This window comes from Desmodus rotundus, chromosome 1 (assembly GCF_022682495.2).
Source record: "Desmodus rotundus isolate HL8 chromosome 1, HLdesRot8A.1, whole genome shotgun sequence".
NCBI classification, from domain to species: Eukaryota; Metazoa; Chordata; class Mammalia; order Chiroptera; family Phyllostomidae; genus Desmodus; species Desmodus rotundus.
The window spans coordinates 147,850,551-147,870,858 of NC_071387.1; the positions used below are offsets into that span (position 1 = coordinate 147,850,551).

A 20,308-nucleotide genomic window follows, 5' to 3' on the forward strand; every position below is an offset into this window, starting at 1 on the left:
ACTATATAACAGAGGAATATGTGACTCAAAAGTGTAAGCCAGGTATGTCATTTTAAATTTCCCAGTAGCCAAATTTTTTAAAACTGTTGAAATTAATTTTAATAACACATGTTATTTAACCCAAATATCCAAAATACTATCACTTCAAAATGTGATAAACATAAAAATTTTGAAGAAATATTTTAGTCTTCTTTTATTTGTAGGTGTTCAAAATCCAGCGTGTGTTTTACACTTACAGCACAGCTCAAGTCGGACTAGCACATTTCAGTGCTAAAAAGCCATGCGTGGCTAGTGGCTACTGTGCTGGGCAGTGCAGATCTAATTCAACCCCTTAATTACCACTGGCAAAACCAATGTTTAGAATTCTATTACTCCTACTCCAAGTACTCAGAACAGGGACTCGGATTTCCTTCCCAAGCATGTCTAAATGATGAAAAATTAAATTTAAAAAAAACCTGCCAGATAAAAAGGGAAAATTACTTACCTGTGAATTTGTTTGAATCTATCCAAAGAAAAGTTACAGATAAATGCCCCATAAATGGAGGAAGTGACTTCTACTATTTTAAAATTGGTGATCGTGAGATAGGAAATGCTAAAATTTGCATTCATTTGCTATAAACCTCCAGGATTTATTACTATACTTGGAGGCTTCCCACCTTCTGAATGCTCCATCTGTATCTGTTAGCGTACTTTATATGTTCTTGATGAAGAACTATGTTCTAATTATTGCATCTCTTATGAAGCTCTATGTACTGTATTAGGCTATATGCTTCTTTAAAAAGAAAGATGGATGGAATCCCTATCTTTTTCAATACTTTTCAGCACTTAGCCATGTCTCATAACTCACAGGTAACAAATATCTGGCAAATGAATGAATGCAACTCGTACTCAGAAAGGCACAGCACTTGGAGGTGCAGAATACACGGAAGATGACATATCAATTGGCCTGACCCAGCCCCCAAGGCAGAAATGCCCTTTGTGATATTTGCAAAAGATGGTCACCCATCCATTTGTTTAAAATGAAGACTCTAAACACTGATGGCCCAAAAGCTGGATGGGTCAGAGTCAAAATGTGTTCGGCTGCCCTGACCCTATACTGACTTGGTATGGTGTTTTTAAATAATTTGAATTGACTACCAACATTAAAAAAAACAGATTTTGCATCAAAACCACTATCAGGTTTTTTTTGGGGGGGGGGAAACAGTAAATCTGACAATCTAGGGCCCCCAAACCCACATGATCATTCACTACTGCCAAGTGGCTACTGCCCCTCAGACAAGGCATGGTCTAGACGAGAATGGTCTAGTCTCCACAATCCCAAACCACGCCTACTATCTCAAACAGGGTCAGCCTAGAGTCAGGTGGCTGCTGACGCTTGGGCTGCTGGTTTTCTGCAGCAGTTGAGTTAATGAGAAAATTAAATATTTATTTTCCTACGCCTATATCAAAGAAGCAAAATAAAAGAGAGTCCTGTATTTATTTTTCTGGGGCCTGTGTCATTAATGTACCTATTTCACCCCTGTGGCATCTAAATTTAACCTCTAATTTAAACACTTCTAGTGACCGTGATCTGACAAAATTAGGCAGCCCATTTCATTCTTGGACAGCCTTAGGTGTTTGTTCCCTCTCCTGTTAATCTGTAATCTGCCTTCCTGTTTCATCTACCCATTGATCTGGAACCTTTGCTGGGAAGATACCTAGTGTACCATTCTGTTCCACAAAACAGCCATCCGATTCTGAACGGTCCCTTCTCCAAGTTAAATATTCTTATTTCCCAGTAAAGTTTCCTGACTTCCTCCCTCAGGGCATAACCTAACTAATGGAGTTCTTCCTAAAGGAGGAGGAGGAACATCTCAGTAATTTTACTTTTGATCTAGACAGAATAAAGTGCGGGGGACTAGATCTCCTGTTCTGGGCAAAAACGCCATCATTACTGAATGTAAGCTGTTGCGGCATGCTTTGAGCAAACCCTGCAGCAGAGGTTTGTCATTTAACACCTGCTCATCACATATTTACTAAACATCTACTGGGTACTGTGCCAGTCAGGTCCTGAAAACAGAAGCAGTTAACTATATTTCACCTACAATGCAGTCCTACTTCATATTGATCACATATAAAACTAAACAAATCTTAAGATTAGAAGCCTACCTTAAATACAAAATTTTGTAAAATACGTATGTGAGCTCAATCTAATTATAATTAGAAATACTAGTACACAAGTAAAATTCCTTTCAATGGTCTGTGCTCAATATTAATATACAAAAAGTGAATTTTCCTTGGTCAATCAGGCAGGGGTCCCTAATTAGCCAATGAGGATCTAGAATATCAAGCTTTATCTGGTGGGATGATTTCAAGCCGTCACTGTGTTTCTTCCCCATGTGCCAGTTTGCTGGCAGGGAGGGAAACAAAAGTGATGACTTCATAATGAGCATAACCCTCTCCCACCTCATACTCCCTGCACTCCCACAAGTTACCTAGTGCTCTTGTTTTTGTACAGTCACGTGCTGCATAATGACATTACGGTCAAGGACAGACCACATATACGACAGTGGTCCCACAGGATTATAAATATCTACTGCCTCATGATGTCATAGCCACCCTAACGTCGTGGCACAATGCATTCCGTGTCTGTGGTGATGCTGGTGTAACCAAACCTACTGCACTGCCCGTCATGTAGAAGTACAGCACACGCAATTATGTTCAGGACATAATAATAATATAAACAACTATGCTACTCGTTTATGTATTTACTGTACTATACTTTTTACTGTCGGTTTAGAGTATAGTCTTTTTGCTTATAAAAAAAGTCTTCTGTAAAACAGCACGCCGTGTTTTACTGGCAGTAGCTGCATACACCTCGGGTTTTCCATGTCGCTTGACTGCAACATTATCTCTTGTACTTGATTTAATCTTGTGTTGTTTTGTACAGTAACATGCTGTCCAGGCCTGCAGCCTAGGAGTAATGAGCTCTACCATATAACCCAGGTGTGCAACAGGCTTGTGTACGTGTACTCTGTGATGTTCACATAACCACCAAATTGCCTGATGAGGGATTTCAGAATGTACCCCCATCGTTAGGCAGCCCATGACCGTATACGTGTGATTTTTCTGTCTGCAAAGTATCTTCCAAGTAATTAGTTATTGCCATTTAAAGAAAAACATATGTTTTTAAAATAGCATAATACTAGTCTTACAACAAATCTACTCTTATCCACTCTCTGATGGAGCTCAAAGACATAAACACCGTCCAAGGAGATTCCATATCACAACTTGGACCAAAAAAGGTGACATGCTCCAAAATGTGTGTGTAAGAAGAGATTCTTTTCTGATAAGAAAAGTTTATTTTTTAACAAGATTAAAAAGCTACTCCTATACTATACGAGGATGAAAGGGACAGAGTGGAGGAAAGGATTAAACTGAGGACCTCAGAGCCCAAACTGGACAGAGCTGAGGCCCTGAGGTCTGGCGCTGACGGCCACCCAAGCAGTGCCTAATATGGCACTGCGGCATCTCCGCCCACCTAGGCCTCCCCTCGGTCCTCATGGCTGATTTTGGTCCTCACTCACTCCTCAATTTTTCAGGGGCCTTATTCCCAGTGATTTCAAATTAATTTAGATCTGTATTAATCCTACTATGGATGTCCAGGAAAAAGTAACACTATCCCAACCGGGAACAACTCAAACAATGGCTATATAATAAAGGTACAGTATGCGTGCTATACAGCTCCCTAGATCCACTTCTGTCACGACTACGGAATTCCACTACTATTTAACTGATGTTCAAAATCCTTATTTTTAAAAAACGGATTAAAAATGGTTGAAGAAAATAAAATTCTCAGGTAGAATAAAATGATACCAAATAATTCCTCTAAAAAAATCCTTATGTGTAGTCACTATGTAGTCTCATCCCTTATTCGGTATATTTATTCACATATTACCATATATAGATGTTTCCCTAGTAAGTACTTCAATAATCCATCACTCATTCCTCATGTAAAGGATATCACAGGGCAAGAACACCTCCCCTAAAATACACAGTTAATAAGGGGTTTAACACAAAGTTGGTGTTCGATACCCAATTTTAAGTGCATACCAAAAGTCAGTAAGAGTTCACTTTGACATTTTAAAAGGGAAAAGGGCCTCTGTATAACTACAGTTTTAATGTCTTCACCTGGAAAGATTAACCCTGAAAATGATAAAAGGAATTTCCCTTCCACAGTTATCAGTGAAGCTCCCTGACCCCAATGTTCTACCACATACCTGGTCTGTTAATCCTGTCGACTTTATCCAGGCTAGGGGAGTGGAGCCAAAGTCGAGGACTGCTCTGATTGGAGTTGTCTGATCCCACGTCATTGAATGAATCATCAAGTGTCAGTAAGAGTTCTTTCACACACTTATGGCAGATACTATGTTGACAAGGGAGAATCAATGGGTGGGTAAACAGCTCCTTGCATGCTGGGCAAATGAGCTCTCTTTCGATATTCTTAATGGTAACCTTAAATGGAAAAAAAGAAAAAGAAATCAGAATCAGAGATTCTTAGTGGGTAAATATATTAACATGCTTAGACCTCTTGTAGAAATAAGCACATGTGTTTACCTTTCCAAAAAGAACTAAGAAACAGATTTCTTTTTTGAAATCTGAAGTTCCTTTTTGGCTATGAAATCCTACACCATCACTCCCCCTCGCAGCACCCAATAGCCTAGAACTGGGGTGTCATGATATGGTAAAATTTGAAGTGTGTGAAAAGTTAGAAAATATTAGGGGACCATAATAGTTCATCAATTATGAAGTTACTCAAACCATCGCAAATTTACTGACTTAGGACTTCACGGAATTCCTAAAAGCAGACTACTTCAATAAAAATTAAGAACATAGCACTAAGAATAAGACAGTTTTCCTATTTAGCACATTAACGCTGTGAGTAGCAAATAAGAAGAGCTGCTCAAAACTAGGTTAGCCAGTATGTTCATGGAACCCTACTTGAAATCTATTGACAAGCTGAATTATCAGCAATTTCCCAATTAGATGTAACCATTTTTCATATGCTGCAACTGTAATGTAGGTAAAATGCTTGAGGATCTCCTGCTGCAATATCAAAGTAGTTATCTTAATAGCACTTTATAAATATTCAAAGAGTGTAGAGGATTAGAAGGGACCATTATAAGTGCTTTCGATACTACAAGCTTGCATTACCTTCAATGAGAAACACACTCTTATCACAGCTAAAAAGGTTTGATAACCTCCTATCAGTCTTCCCATGCCGTTTTTTTCCCCATGTGTATCAATCTTCAAGGGCTATGAATCCCAGCAATTTTAGTGACAGTTCAACTTTAAAGTACTCATAACCTTGTACAATTATTTCAACTACTGGAAATACACAGCATATTAAAATTGAATTGTCACTTACTTTAATTAAATAAAAACATACACTATCCTATTTCTCTTTCCCCTAAAGTGACACAAAGCGCTTTAATAATCCCTGACAACAGCACTACAGCCAACTGGCTCAGTGGGTCTTTGCAGTGTTTCTTGCTGCATCATCATTCAATAAATATTTAATAAAAGCCAACAACACATCACAATTTTAGTAAATTTGGAAAACAGTCACACCTCACAATTCACATTAAATAATACAGACCATTTACATGCTATCTCATTGTACAAGAAAACTGACACTTAATTCAAAGGAAAATATTGTCCTGAATGTTCAAAATAGGTTCTCACACCCCATTTTATGACAGGTTTACCTCCCACTGGAAGATCTAAATTAGTTTCCATTTTTCTTGTACATGAAGCAATACACAAGCTTTTTAAGCATGATAGATATAAAATAATTTTTACCCAAAAGATAAATTAGGTGTTCATTTTACATTCATTGAGAGAAAACAATCTGATTAAGAGAAATGTGATGTGGTGGTCCACTATTAGGCTGTTTCAAAATAGTAAGGTTCGACAGAAAACCAACAAGTTCTTAAGAACTGACTATCCCTCTTCAAGCAGAATCACTCGCACCCTAGCAGCCGCCAGAGCGAGCCTGCAGGGCTCTGAACGGAACTCGAGCGCGACCCCACCGGGCTCCCAGACAAAGGGCGGCGAGACACGCGCCCCGCGCGGGAAGGGCATCAGGCTCACTAAAGCGAAATATTCTACAACCTGAACCCCATTAAAGAGCCCCGCCCGGACTCCCCCAGGTGCTCAGATGGGCGACAACCGCACCCGAGCTGTGCTCTCTTCCGGACCCAGCTGACACGGAATCCAACCTCCGAGGGGTAAAAAGGGGGCCACCAGGTTGCAGAACCCGCCCGGGACAGGAAAGGGCGAAGAGGAAGCGAGGCCACCACAGGGCAGCCTCCGCTCCTCAGCAGGAGTGGCTCCCTCCCAGCTGAGCGCTAAGGGAAGAGAGACCTAGGCGCCCCGGCGCGCCGCCATCGAGGCGTGGAGCGGCGCTTCTCTGTCCCGCTCACCAGCGAGTCTGAACCATCCCCCTCCATGTAGCCTCCTTGCAGGTGTCATCAACGGCAGGGTCCAAACTGCAGACGAGAGCCGGGCAGGGTCTGGTGGGCGCGTCCCTGCAGCAGCCGTGGAGCCTCTGCCGGAAACCGGAGGGTGAGCTGATCAGCCGGACAGGCCAGCGGACCTACGCGGCCAGAGGCCAGGGCGAATGAAAGCACAAGCGCAGAGAGGAGCTTCGCCCCCTGCGACGGCCCCGGAAACTCAGCCAGCGGCCGGCTGCGGCGGCAGCTCCTGCGGACTGCGGCTGGGCGGGCGGCGGAGTGGCAACCAGGGCTTGGGCGGCGCGGAGGGGCGGGGCGGCGGCGGGGCGGGGCCGTCACCCGGGCAACCGCGCCCTCCGCACAAAGGAGGGGCGCCAGGCGGTGGGGGGTCCTGAGCGACCCAGCAGCTGGGCCGGGGTGTGGCGCGTAGTGGGGCCCGGCCCTCTCCGCCCCTCACTCCAACCGCGGCCTGTGCCCGACACGCCCTGTGCGGGGAGGAAGCCCCTGAGGGGCGAAAGTGAGGGCAGCGTAGGGGCGGCAGGAGGCGGTGCGCAACCCTGGCCTCTGGCCCCGGCAGCTCCCGTTGCTTCATTTTGCTTTCCCTGGCCTTTGGTAAAGCGCAGTACCAAGCATCACAGACAAGTCACATATCCCGACTCTAGACGGGTCGGCGAGGTGCGGGCAGACCCTTGCTGTCCCACAAACACTGCAGAACCCCGCGCGGGGGAGGCAACCGGGACTGGACCTCACCCACCCCACCCCCCGCTGGGGCCGGGGGTTCCCCTAATGGGTCCTTTTCCCCGCCCCCTTCTCCTCCTCCTCCCCTTCCGCCCGATTCACAGGGTGAACTTAACATTCCCTTACTGGTCAACAACCACGCATAGGCTGCTTTTTTGCTTCTGCTTTTCCACACGCACAGCACGTTCTTGCCAAGTGGCACCAGGGCAGACCGCATAGCAGGGGTCCCTTTCCCTGGCGCTGGACAGCAATTGAATTCAAGAGATGGCAGCAAGGGAGCGCCCGCCCCGCCTCGGTTCCGTGCCCCGCCTCCGCCCCCGCAGCTGCTCTGCAGTTTCCCGCACCCCGGACCGCGGGCGCGGGGAAATCGGGACAGCGGGTGCCGAGCGGCTCCGGCACCCCTGTACCCACGTGGTGCGCGCCGGCCGAGGGTTGAGGCGCGTCTTCGACAGACCCGGGGAGTAGGATTGTAACATTCACCTGCCACAGCTCAAGCGCGTTTCTTCTATCTTGTTTGCAAGGCAGATGGGGAAAAAATTACCCTGGGATTGTTGGAAGCCGTATTATTAGAGCACGCTTACGACCGAGAAAACAAGTGCTCTAAACAGCTAGGTGAAGGGACCGCAGAACTGCAGCGCGGCCGCATCCCCTTTAGGTTTTGGAATGCTTCCCACTTTATTTCGTATTTGGGAGAAGTCTCTGGCTGTGCAAAGTGTTTTCTTTCCACAGCACTGTCAGCAATGGTAGCCTCTTCTCCAGCCCGGCAATTAAATAACGGTGTAGCAGTATAGAATTTTTAACGGAAACCCTCAATTTGCAGATGAGGTGCAGAGAGATTGAACGCCCTGCCGAGCAATAACTGGACTTTTCTGATCTGCATTAAGACTTGTTGCGTGGCCCCCACATGCTGGAGTTGAGGCTCCTTCCTTCCCACAGGTTCTGAAGCATCCTAACCAGGAGGGAAAGGGGGAAAACAATGCATGCCTGCAAAATTTAGTTACATGTAACAAGCACTATGCCATGTTCTTGCACAGATTTTTAAAACTTCAAACATTAAAAAGCACTATAACTCAGTTACTCAGTTTCTGTTTTTCATACTGGTCTTTGGGTCAAATAATTCCCCTCTAGCTGTAATCTCACATCAGCACACTTAAATAGTGCTGTCTGTGGTCCAGAACTAGCAGCTAACAGAGTAAAGGAGATTAGAAGGCTTCATTAACACAAGCTAAAGATAAAACCTGTATGTACAATATTTGGCTGAAACTAAATTTGAAAGCCCTTCCATATGCACATCAAACTTCAGTGAGATACCATTTTCCACCTGATTCTCCTTAAAGTTCAAAAGTTATGTTAATACACTTGGCAAGAATGTGGGGAACTAGGTACTTTCAAACTTTTTTTGCGACGACGTAGATTGGTATGGTTTATTTGAAGGGAAAGTTTGCAAGTCCTATCAAAAATTGTAAATGCTTATACCTTGCCTAAGCAATTCCACTGAGAATTTCCCCACTGAGAGACTTGCATGGATGCACAAAAACATGTGTCCGAGGATCTTAACTGGAACCTTATTTATGAACACTAAATATATTTCTATCACCCATAATGTACACTATACCATGGAATATTATGCAGCAGTTAAAATGTAGTGATGAGAAAAGATTTCTAAAATTACAGTGATTTAAAAAAGTACAAAACCAGATGAATGCTGTATATTGCCACTGCAAAATGATAAGACAGGCATATGCTTATGTAGGCAAATAAGTGACTAAAAATAAGATTCTGAAATAGACCCCCCCCACACACATACACACACAATAATGTTATTGCTCAGTAGTGAGGGGAAGGAGTCCAGTGTGGAAGACACTTTTCACTCACACTGCATTGAATTGTTTGCACTGTATAATATGCTTTACTTCCAGAAACTTTCTAGCGTAATTTAATCCATACACTTTTACAAGCAAAAGGGTGAGGAGGGATATTGTTAACAAGGCAGCAAATATGAAAATCGCCATTCTAAACCATCATTCTCCCACTTCCCTAGTCATTTCTAACCCCCTTGGCTGCCATGCTTTGGGGCATCTCATCCATTTCTCCCAGTATCCATACATTCCAGTCTTCAAGTTGCCAAGTTGCCATACAACATCCTTCCCAGTTCCTCAAGTTAAAATCATGTGGGGTTTTTTAAAAAATCCTTTTCTCTCCTTCCCCCTGTACCTCTGGTTAGCCTTCAAATACTCTTTCTCCTCGGATCCTGTCCTTTCTCAAACTCACAGCTAATTCCCCTGCCTACTTTGAGCCTCCTCTCCCCATGTCTAGAGGTTACAATAACAGCCTATCGATTAGGTATGTACAGATGACTTTCCATATGTTCACAGGGGCAGAAAATCTATGGTCCTGGACCACAAGAAACTTTGTACAGGAATATAATAGGGAGAGGTTGTATGTGTGTGTGACCATATTTAAATGTTTAGCAGGGGTGGGGGACAGAGAGGTAGACTTGTAATAACACAAAATGGGTCTACTATAGTATGGAGGGCCCGGAATACCATGCTTCTTCTCCGTAGATGTTGAGAATCTTTTGAAGGCTTTTAAGTGGGACTAATGTGAAAGATCTGTATTTTTTAAAATTATCCTTCTTCTAATTTGCATTGCATATGCTCTCTCTTGGTGCCTACCCCTCTTTAGTTTGGAGTATACTAGCACCTCCTTTTCTAATAGTTTCTTTTAAAATATGGGTCAAAATTCAACACAAGGAAGCCTATTATTCCACACCTAACACCCCCTGCCAAGTCTACAAACCTCTAGCACCCTTGCCTACATTGTGATATCTGGCACTTGCTGACATAGCTTAATTGCTCTTCTGCCACAGAGGCTTGAGCTGTCTTCCATCTGTGTACTTCATGAAGTCCAAAAGGTCAAGGAAGGATGTCACCAATTTTCTCCTACTTCACCTGCCAAGAACTGCCACTCCCCAAACACACACACACACACACACACACACACACACACACACACACACACACACCATTCAAGTTTGGTAAAACAGAAGCTCAATAAATGTGCCTGACCTGGCATTAAAATATAAACCTGCTACCCTTGAAGCTATACCCTATGCAGTCAGCTGACCAGGTCTCTTTCCATACTGACTCCTAATATGAGCAAGATACTAAATTACTGGCAGAGTCAAGTCCTAATGACCATGGCGCACATTTCAGTAAGTGCTGTGAGGCACCGCTGGCTCTTAATTGGTTTTGTCTGAAATCAAACAGCCAGAGTTTGTTAACATACTGTTAGTCTGTCCTGAACAAGAAGTAACAAGGTGATATGGCCACATATACCTAAACTTTGCCCCCTGTTGGGAACCCATCGTCATTGAACCACCTGGGTACAAAATTAAGAGAGTTCTGGACTTAGGGGAAATAAGGAAGATGGCAATGAATTAAATCACTGGGTTTCACAGTGATTGGCACAGACATTGGCTACTTTGCTGGGTATCAGGAATTAGAGGTGAAGGGACAAAAAATGTCATTTATTAATTATTGACCCAAGCCTCGGACAGGCCAAGCTCACCTATCATAAAGTGTTCCTATGGGAACAACCGCAGGGGAGGGAGTCCGGTGAGCCAGAAAGTTCAGATTTCCATTGCCTAGCCAAATCCTACTCATCTTTCAAGCTGCAGATAGAAAGCCTCCTTCCTCATTAGTGTAGTTTTCATTGATTAGCTTTCCATACTCTGAACTCCTTTAGCACTTAAGAGTGTTACGACTCAGTTTAACACGACTCCGTACTCTCATTTCGTACACTAATGTCTAACATTTGGTAAGCCTTATCTTCCCATCCATTGAAACTCTGGTTTGTTTTAAGAGAAAATCTAGTAGGTATTTATCTGCTAAATGGTAGCGCCAGACCAGTAATTTGAAACTGGATACGAGGCACTCATTGCTGCTCTGGCCGACATTTTCCCATTAGTGGTGGAGTGTACCGACCGATCGCCTGGTGGGCAAAGGAGTCTCCTGGCCACCGTGAGGTAAACAACACTGGTAATAGTGGAGGTAGTTAGCAAGTCTCTTTTGACCCTATCTTACTAGTCCTACACTTAGGGTAGCTAGGGTTAGCAAATAAAAACAGGATAGACATCCTGCTAAATTTCATTTTCAGATACACAATGAAATTTTTTGTCATATAAGTATGTCCCAGATGTTGAAGGGACAAACTTATACTAAAGAAATTATTTTTTATTTATCTGAAATTCAAATTTAACTCTAATCCCTGTATTTTATCTGGCAGCTCTACGTCCAGTTGCTAATGATCACAGTTTGGAAATAAGGTGTCTCAAGACCCAACCCTGTTGTCATGGTAGCTATGTGCAATAGCTTTTACTTATTGAGGGCCTACTATGTGTCAATAACTGTATCAGGAACTTAAGTGAATAAAACATTCACTTAAGTCTTGCAATAACCCTGTGAAATAGGTGTAATTCCCTTCAGAGGGAACTTGTAACAACCAGAGCTCCTGCCCGCCTCCACCCACAGATGAAGCAGTCCGCGATTAGATAAGACCCCAAAGAGCCAGACACAAATGTGGATCTCAGCGGCACCCCCACTGCCCTGCCCACAGGGAAGTCTAAAACATGAAGTCTATAATTTCATTGAAAAAGCTCATTTAAACATTCTTTTACAAAGTAGTTTAAGAGATTCATTTTCAAGTTATCTTTTAAACAATGTAGTAAAAACATTAGAGGAATATTATAGCGATGTTTTATGAAACTAGCTATTTTTGAATGATATTGCTTCAGTCAAAATCTTCTGTTTACGTTCCATACCCCCATAACACACACATCTTACCCAATCTCAAGAATAAAAATTGTTTTTTATTTAAAAAAAAATAAAATATTTTTTTTAGAGAACACTTTGCAATGAACACAACCTTAGTATTATCACCCAGTTTAGATTTCAGTTGTGTGAGCAACCACCTATTGAACTTTCTGAAACAAATAATTTCGTGGTATTTTGTTTTTGATCCCAGGAGATGTTTAAGAATTTATAGTAGTCTAGATTTGAGGATCTTACAAACCTAATTCTTTCAGGGTGTAAGTATCTTCTTTTAAAGTAAATTTTGAATTTATAAAAGTTCTTGAATTTTTTGTGCCTAAAAGGTGTTTAAAGTTAAATGTAATAATTCACCAAGTAATGGAATCATTGCCTGTTTCTCTATCAAAATTAAATGTAACATTCCTAAGTCTGTTTTATTTTGCTGAAACTATTGTACTCTTTGAAAGTATCTGAATGGTAATTATCGAACTATGAGAAATAAGAAGTACTTTCTGGCTATTTATACATAAATATAAATATGTTAAATACTCTATAAAGAATTGCACTAAATTTAAATTCTTCAATGTTCTTTGTCATTGAATCTTCATTATATGATTCCAGAAGAGTGTATAATGATGTGAAGGAAAAAGGTGTATGAACATGATAAAAAAAAAATTAGCAAAGCAAACAATTCTAGAGACCAATAGATGTTAACCACAGATTTGGAAAGCTCTTTTAGGCCAAAGAGTCAAGTTAAAACAGAAACATAAAAACAGCTTCCGGAAATACAAATTTCTCTGATAGTGAAATATAAGGAATTCCATTTACATTGATTTTTAAACCTCTTGAGAACTATCGCAAGTTTTAACTGTACTTAGAGTGTGTTGTTTGCTGAGCAGAAAGACCACGCTGGTACAGATCACTGTGTACTTTAAATATTAAAGTAATCATCACAATAGAGTAAAATAAGCCCATCCAGTTTCTCCTGTGGGTTTTAGGTTACCCTAAGATGAAAGGCTCACCTCCCACATTCAAAGACCAAACAATAAGCTAATGTAATTTAAAATAGACACCGCAGCAAACTGCTGCCATGGGCGGAGGCAATGAACTGGAGGTGGGAGAGAAGTTCGACCTTGTCCTCTGTCAGACTTTCTGGAAAGGCTGCATATTTTGAACAAGCCCATATTAATTTTGTAATATTTTAAAGCCACCAGAAAAAAGTGAAAAAAATTATCATGATGGTCAACCCACTGGTCTCAACTTGGAAGACAAGGGGGGAGGGAAAGGGGGCAGGAGGACGGCTGGCCTCTGCTCTCCATTAACTCAGTCAACTTGGTGTAATTAGACCAGTTTCACCTTATTCGTTGCACTGTAAACCTGAACTACAAAGTGGAACCTAACTCCTCAAAGGAAAAGAAAGCAAGTAAATCTCAAAGTTCTGCTATTCCATGGCTAATACTCAAAGAGGTAGGATTCGGTGTTCACTGTGTAATCACACACAAATTGAGGGTTTTAAATGCAGTTGGGGGTTGGGGGCGGCGAGGAGAGTGGGCAGGGAATAAGCTTGAGTCAAAATAGAAGGCTGTTACAAACACCCACCACCACCACCACCACCACCACCACCACCACCACCACCACCACCACCACCACCACCACCACCACCACCACCACCACCACCACCAAGGGGGAAAAAAAGTCAGAGGGAGGAACTGTCCCAAGTTTATTATGAGAGCAGCCTGCTTCCCAAACTCAGAGATTTCACAGGGACACCCAGCCCCTCTAACTTTGGAAGTCAGCTGAGCATGCTGTGTTTGCTGCAGGCCCCTTGCTGAAGCCTAAATAGAGAAGGAGGCAGAGAATTCAGTAGATGAAACCAGAAGTTATTTTGCTTTTGCTTTTTCATTACAGTGACCATAGAGCATATTGTGGTAAACACATTCCTAATTCTGAGAGGCTTATTTTTGTTTACCTGACTTTATCATAAGAAATGTTAAGGGTTCACTAATGGTTCTGACCTACTTCCTTCCCCATTAGGTGAAATTTACCTGTGTGATTTATAATCATGAGGTGTCACCATGTAGATCCCTGGATCCCACCCCTGAACTATTCTCTCAAAATTTAAAGCTTTGCCTACTGAAGGAAAGTATTAGTCAACTGATACAATTCTGGCTTGCTTTGAAGAATGTGTGAGAACCACAGGCCTAACTAAATTCACCTCTCAATTGAGACTGGTCCATTTACTTTATAATCAACAAATGGCCTCTTCTTCTGCCCCCCTCCCCCCGCCGCCCCCCCTCTCCCAGCCCCCATCCTGTAGAGCTCCTGTGCACCGGGGTCCTGCTGTGCGCGTTTGAGGGTCGGGTCCTGGCCATCTGGCTGCGGGCTTCTTCACTCAGAACCTGCACTTCCTTCTGGACTTCTCTCGCCAGGGTAGGTCCTGCAGAGGGTGGAGCAGGCTGTGGTACGCACCCTAGGCCTGGGGGCGGCCAACGGGAGATAATTGGTAGCGATAAGGCCTGGATGTGCTGGCCAGGGTGTCTCCAAGTATGAGTGGGAGGCCCCTAGAGGTGCAGGGTGGAGCCCATGGTAGGAAGAAAAGTGGAACAAGGAACAAGGGTCTTCCATTTGTACTTCAGGTCCAGGGCTGTCATTGCTAGGGACGGCCCACATTCAAAATGTTAATAAGTATTCTATTTCGGATGAATAGATTTCGTGTTTGCAGAACAGGAGAGAGAGTTCAGGGAGGTGCACGGTTCGCCCAGGACGCTTTAGCCTGTAAGTTCATTAAACTGGCTCCCCTGCCGCAAGACTGTCTGGCCCACTCCAGACTTTGTATCCACGGAGTTGGGGTGAGTGAGGTATGAGACTCAAGTTTCAGGTCCTCACCCAAGGGCTGCAGAATCATCCTTCTCTATTCTGATGGTCGTGCGCAGGGAGTCCTTTTTCCTTGTGCCATCACCTCTTCTCAAAACTCCAGGTGCAGAGGGCAAAGGCAGACCCCACTTCGCGCTTTCTCCACGCTTGCGAATCCCGGCAGACCGCGCACCGGGTGGCCTTTGCTTTTCCCGACACCTCCCTTCTGCAAATCATTTAGGCGCCTCTCTTTGCAGTTTCTCGAAAGCTGAGCAGGGGCAAATCTTCCCGCAAGGCTTTCTGCCCAGGCGCGGCGCCAACCGGCCGGGCCGAGGGCGTGGTCGTGAGGTGCCACCAACCGCGCCAGCCTGGATTTGGAAAGGGCTCCAGGACAGGTGCTGGGCTGAAATCCGGCTCTTTATCATTTCCCCCCTCCCCACCAAAAGAAATCAGCTCGAAAGGTTCGCTGCCTGAGGCAGAGGCTAAGGACTTTAGAAGGAAGGCTGAATACACCTAGGCGGGGCGATCGAAGGTTCTACCCTGTTTACCAGTCACACCAGAGGACTTCACACTCAAGCAGATCCCGCCCTCCCTGCCTGGTCACCGGCTACTGGGACCCACCCCCCGCGCTTGGTGTCTGGACAGGCGAGGTGACCACTCGAAGTCACCACGCCCGGGCAGCCCTAGGTGCTCCCAGGAGCGTCCCCTGGCCCGGCCCTCCTCCCCGCGGGCGCACGCTGAGCGCTCGCCCCTCGCGGTCCCGCGAGCCTCTCCTGTCGCCCAGCTGGCCCCAAACGCGCCGGAAAGCTCCAGTTGGCTCATTTCAGAGATGCCGCGTAATAAAGAAAAGGCGGCTACTTTGCATTCTGCAGCTGCTGGGACGCCCGGGCTGAGAGCGCGGACCCGGGATCCCAGCCCCTGCCATGAAATGGAGCGGGGCACCCACAGCTACCGGCCAGGTAGTGCCCGAAGTGGGGGCCCAGGCCGCCGCACTGCGCGCCGCAGCACTTACCTTTCCTCGGGCTAGCAATTCCATGATGTATCCAAATTCACTTATCTCCCCCGACTCAGACATGGTTACGGCCCTTCACAAACTCTGGAGGACCGAGGCAGGTGCGTCCAATTTGGTTGGGTGTTTTTTTTTTTTTCTTTTTCTCTGCTTTTTAGTCCGACTTTTGCCAAGCGCCCCGCCAGTATGCTGTTAACGAGGGAAAATGAGAAAGCAGGGAAACAAGTAAAAAGCGGGGTTGGTGGGGAGGAAGGCCATCGAGGGCTCCTGGGCAGCCCCTGCTAGCGTGCTCGGGTCTGGGTGAAGCGGTCCGGGGCGGGCGATGTAACGGAACAAACGAGGGCGGCGGCGGCCGTGAAATCCTCACCAGGCGGAGCCCGCGCCGAGGCCCCGCCTCCTCGGGGGTCGCGGCCGGCGCCTCCCGCCCGGTCCGACCGCCGCCGAGACAAACATCAACACAAAAGCGGACCCAGCCCCTGCACCCACTGGATGGTTAAAGCGGTGCTTTATCCGATGCCCGGGCAGGTGGACGTCCGGAGCTCCCAGTGGGAGGCCCAGGAAAACGCCCCCATCACACTGTCTGGAGGTGCGAGGGCAGAGAGGATGAATGCAGAGGAGGCACAACAAAGGATCTGGCTGCCAGCGCCGGAAAAAAGAGAAAAAAAATAAGTGAGGGCCCAGGAAATGGCAACGCCGCATCTCAAGTCAGCCTTCCTGAAATCCAATAGGTAACAAAGACCTAGCCCAGCGCTTCTGAGATGAGAACAAACACAAGGATTGTATTTTAAACACTCTAAGTGTGTAAGGTCGATGGTATCTCCATCCTCTTGATACTCAACCTGCCCCTAATTAAAAAAAATGAAAAAGCATTCCTGCCAGCAAGTCTCCCGGACACTCTCCCTCACCCTCAAGACTAACTCACTTTCCAGTCACTCGTTTCATGGATTGAGTTAAACATTCAATGCATGCTTCTCACATTTTACACTTCTTTTTAAAATAGCAGCTCCCCTAGGAGGCTGCAGCTGAAATGGCCTCTCAGTCTTCCTGCTTCATTCATACCTGACAATCTTTGCTTCTCCTGAAAAGAAAATTTGGCTGAACAAAGTCAGTTCTAATCTACTACTCCGCTCTAGGCAGTCTTACCTTTCTTGAAAAGGTGGAAAGAGAAAAGGACTTGAGGTTTTCTACTAAAAAAAAAACCCTGCCATCAATGATTAGATGAGACACAAATATAAGATTTACTAGAAGAGTGAACCACTTTCCTTCAGCAGGTTGGCAGCATTGTCCTGGGCTCAGCATCAGTGGCAGGGTGCAGTGTGGAAATGACCTAATTCGCAGAAGCATAGGAGTTTGCTGGCTTGATGAGACTGGTTTTTCTTGTTGGCCTCTTCTTTTAGTCATTTTAAAATTTCTCCTCTCTGGTCTGGCCCAGAAGTCTGAAAGCATATCATTTTATTTCCTGCACATCTCTTCTTAAATGTCCAATGATCTCACCTTGACTGTTCTTCTACCAGAACTTTGCTCTTCCTCTTAATGCGTTGCTTTCCTCCCACCTCAGTCCTTACAGTCTATTAGAGCAAGCAGCAAAAATTAATGTGCTGGGTGTTCATCTGTGGAGGATAAGTAGGAAGAGACACAATCATAATGCGTTTTGCATTGAAGCTGCTTGTCCTTCCCAAGTTCTGTAGAACCTTGTGCATGGTCTTTGCTTTCATAAGGAAAAATAGTAGAATTCAGGTAAGGTCAATAGCCATGAATGGATTAGCAATACTTGAGAGATTGCTCTAAAAGTGAAAGTTTTTCATGCCCAGAATGGCTTCTGGCACATGATAAGAATCACAGAGTTAGAGCTGAACAGGGAATCTTATGTCTGCTTTACAAGCAGGAAGGTGGAAAGTAGAGCAAAAGGGGCATACCAGCCAAATGTTTCCCCTCAAAACTTTCCCCAAGCCCCATCCAATGACCTCCCCTTGATCCCTTGTGAGAAATGGGTCACATGTCCACCTCTAGCTGCTAGGAAGGCTAGGAAGTGATTACTCTGGAAACATTGATTGCTATTCTAAACAAAATCAAAGATTTGAAATAAGGAAAGGGAGAGAAATACTGGGTGGGAAATTGATAGTTTTTGCTACCCCTGGTGAAGGTCCAGTCAATTTCCGAGGTTTCATTTTTATCTTCTGTAAAATGACTGGTTTTTAACGTAATGGTATCTATAAACGTATCTATTTTAGGCTATAAAATGGAATGAATGCCTGATACATGCTACAGTAAAGATGGAACTTAAAAACATTATGTGAAGTGAAATAAGCCAGATACAAAAGCACAAATATGGTATGACTTTACTTATATGAAATATCTAGACTAGGTAAACTCATAAGGACAGAAAGTACATTTCAAGGGCTAGAGGGAATGGAGGATGGGGAATTAGTGTTTAGGGGGTACAGCCCTTATGCCGGGGGGATGAAGTTTAGGCATACAAAATGCTTGCACAACATTATGTAATTAATGCCACTGAATTGCACACTTAAAAATAGTTAAAAGTGTTTTTAAAAAATTAGGTGGCAGGCCCTTCGGCTGTAATTTACTGATCCTGGCTTAGAACATCATCTATTTGGGAGTAACATTCCCTGTGCGCTTAAAAGGAGTATGTCTTCTGCTGTCGGGTGGTGTGTTCTATGAATCGGTTAGGGAAAGCTGCTTTCCCGTGTCTTGTGTCTTTGTTCTTCTGTTCCTCCTTCACTGTTGACTTCTGACAAAACTGATATTTTTTTAATAGTTACTCTAGGTACTAAAATATAAATCTTAACTGTTCACAAACTACTTTAGACTAATACTGACTCAATTCTGGTAAAATATAACCACCTTGCAATGTGGTTCCAATTCTCCTCCCTCCACTGTCATGCATGTTACATCTACGTATGTTATAAACTGAAAGATACAGTGTTATAATTATTGCTTTACAGAACCTAACGAAAGATTGCATGTTTTTAAAGAAATTAAGAGATGAATATATACATTGTTTATTTACTCACAAGCTTATCATTTATGGTGCTCATCATCTTTTATTATCTATAGCTATTTCCTTTCCTGCTGACGATTTCCTCTAGTATATCTTGTCAGACAATCTGTTAGCAATGACTTTCTTTAATCTTTTAATTAATCTGTAAATCCAAAACAATCACAATAAAACTCTCCAGGATTTAACGGGATCTTGTCAAGTTAATTCTAAAATTAATTCAAAAGAGAAATGCACATGAAAGCCCAAGACCATTTATAAAAGAACAATGTTCTAGCAAATAGAAAAATGAAGCCAAAATAATTAGAAAAATCAGTATAAGAATAGACAAATAGACCAATAAAACAGTAGAAAATCTAGATAAAAACTTGTAATAAGATTCTATATGATTTATACTGATTTACTAAATAATAAAGAGGACATTTCAAGTCTGGGTGAAAGCACAGATCAATCAAATGTTGATGAGAAAACCTCTGACATCGAAAGATACCAAAGTTAAAATAAATGAGATTGGGGAGACAACATTTGCAACATACACAACAGATTAGGGTACATTTAAGAATACATAAAGAACTTCCTGTAAATCAATAAGAAAGAAACAAAAACCCAACAGAAAAATGGGTGAGGTATATAAACAAAATGTTTGTAAATGAGGGAAAACAAATGACCAATAAACACGAAAAGGTGCACAACCACAAGAGTAACAAGGGAAACAGAAATGAAAACAATGAGACCCCATCATTCATTCATCAGATTATCAGCAACAAAAAGAAATTTATAATACAAATTTTTAAATTGTATTTTATTGTTTATGCTATTACAGTTGTCCCCATGTTTTCCCCCTCTGCCCACCTCTGCCCAGCACCCCCCACCCAGGCAGCCCCCTCGCTGTTTCCATGCCCTTGGGTCAGGCATGTGTGTCCTTTGACTACTCCCTCCACCTTCCCTTGTCCAGTCCCCACCCTCCTCTTCAACAGCTGTCAGTCTGTTCTGAGTACGTATGCCTGTGTTTCTATTTTGTTCGTTAGTTTATTTTGTTCATTAGAGTCTACATATAAGCGAGATCTTATGGTACAAATTTTTTAAAAGTGTAAGGAAATGTGTACCTTTAAGAACTTTTGGTTTTGACTGTCGATATAGCTATTTTGGAGGGCAATTTGGCAACAGTGACTAAAATGTTAAATGACTCAGCAATTTCACTTTTCCATATCTGTTTAGAGAAGCATCCTTCAAAGAGACACATATACATATGTTAATTGCAACATTGTTTATAGTGGTAAAAAACTGGAAGTAGTTTAATCTTCACTAATAAAGAAATGCTTGAATAATTTATGCTATATCCATATTTTGGACTCCATATAGAATCCAAATTATATACAAGCATGTG

General features: G+C 43.5%; 1 protein-coding gene across 6 annotated transcripts in view; it reads right to left on the reverse strand.

Moving 5' to 3' along the window:
- The window catches only part of TRIM36 (tripartite motif containing 36), a 41,898-nt gene extending 25,659 nt beyond the window's left edge, over window positions 1–16,239 (reverse strand). For 3 of the 6 annotated variants that reach the window (XM_024563330.4, XM_045197668.3, XM_045197667.3), the window contains exons 1-2: window positions 15,909–16,225; window positions 4,260–4,494 (exon numbers count right to left, since the gene is read on the reverse strand). In XM_024563330.4, the coding sequence (XP_024419098.1) occupies window positions 4,260–4,494; window positions 15,909–15,971 (298 nt within the window). In that variant the 5' untranslated portion in view covers window positions 15,972–16,225. Of the gene's footprint in view, window positions 1–4,259; window positions 4,495–6,464; window positions 6,775–15,908 lie in introns of those variants that run through there. The other 3 variants (XM_024563331.3, XM_053911563.1, XM_053911572.1) reach the window with 3 other exon arrangements.
- Window positions 16,240–20,308: the final 4,069 nt, after the last annotated feature.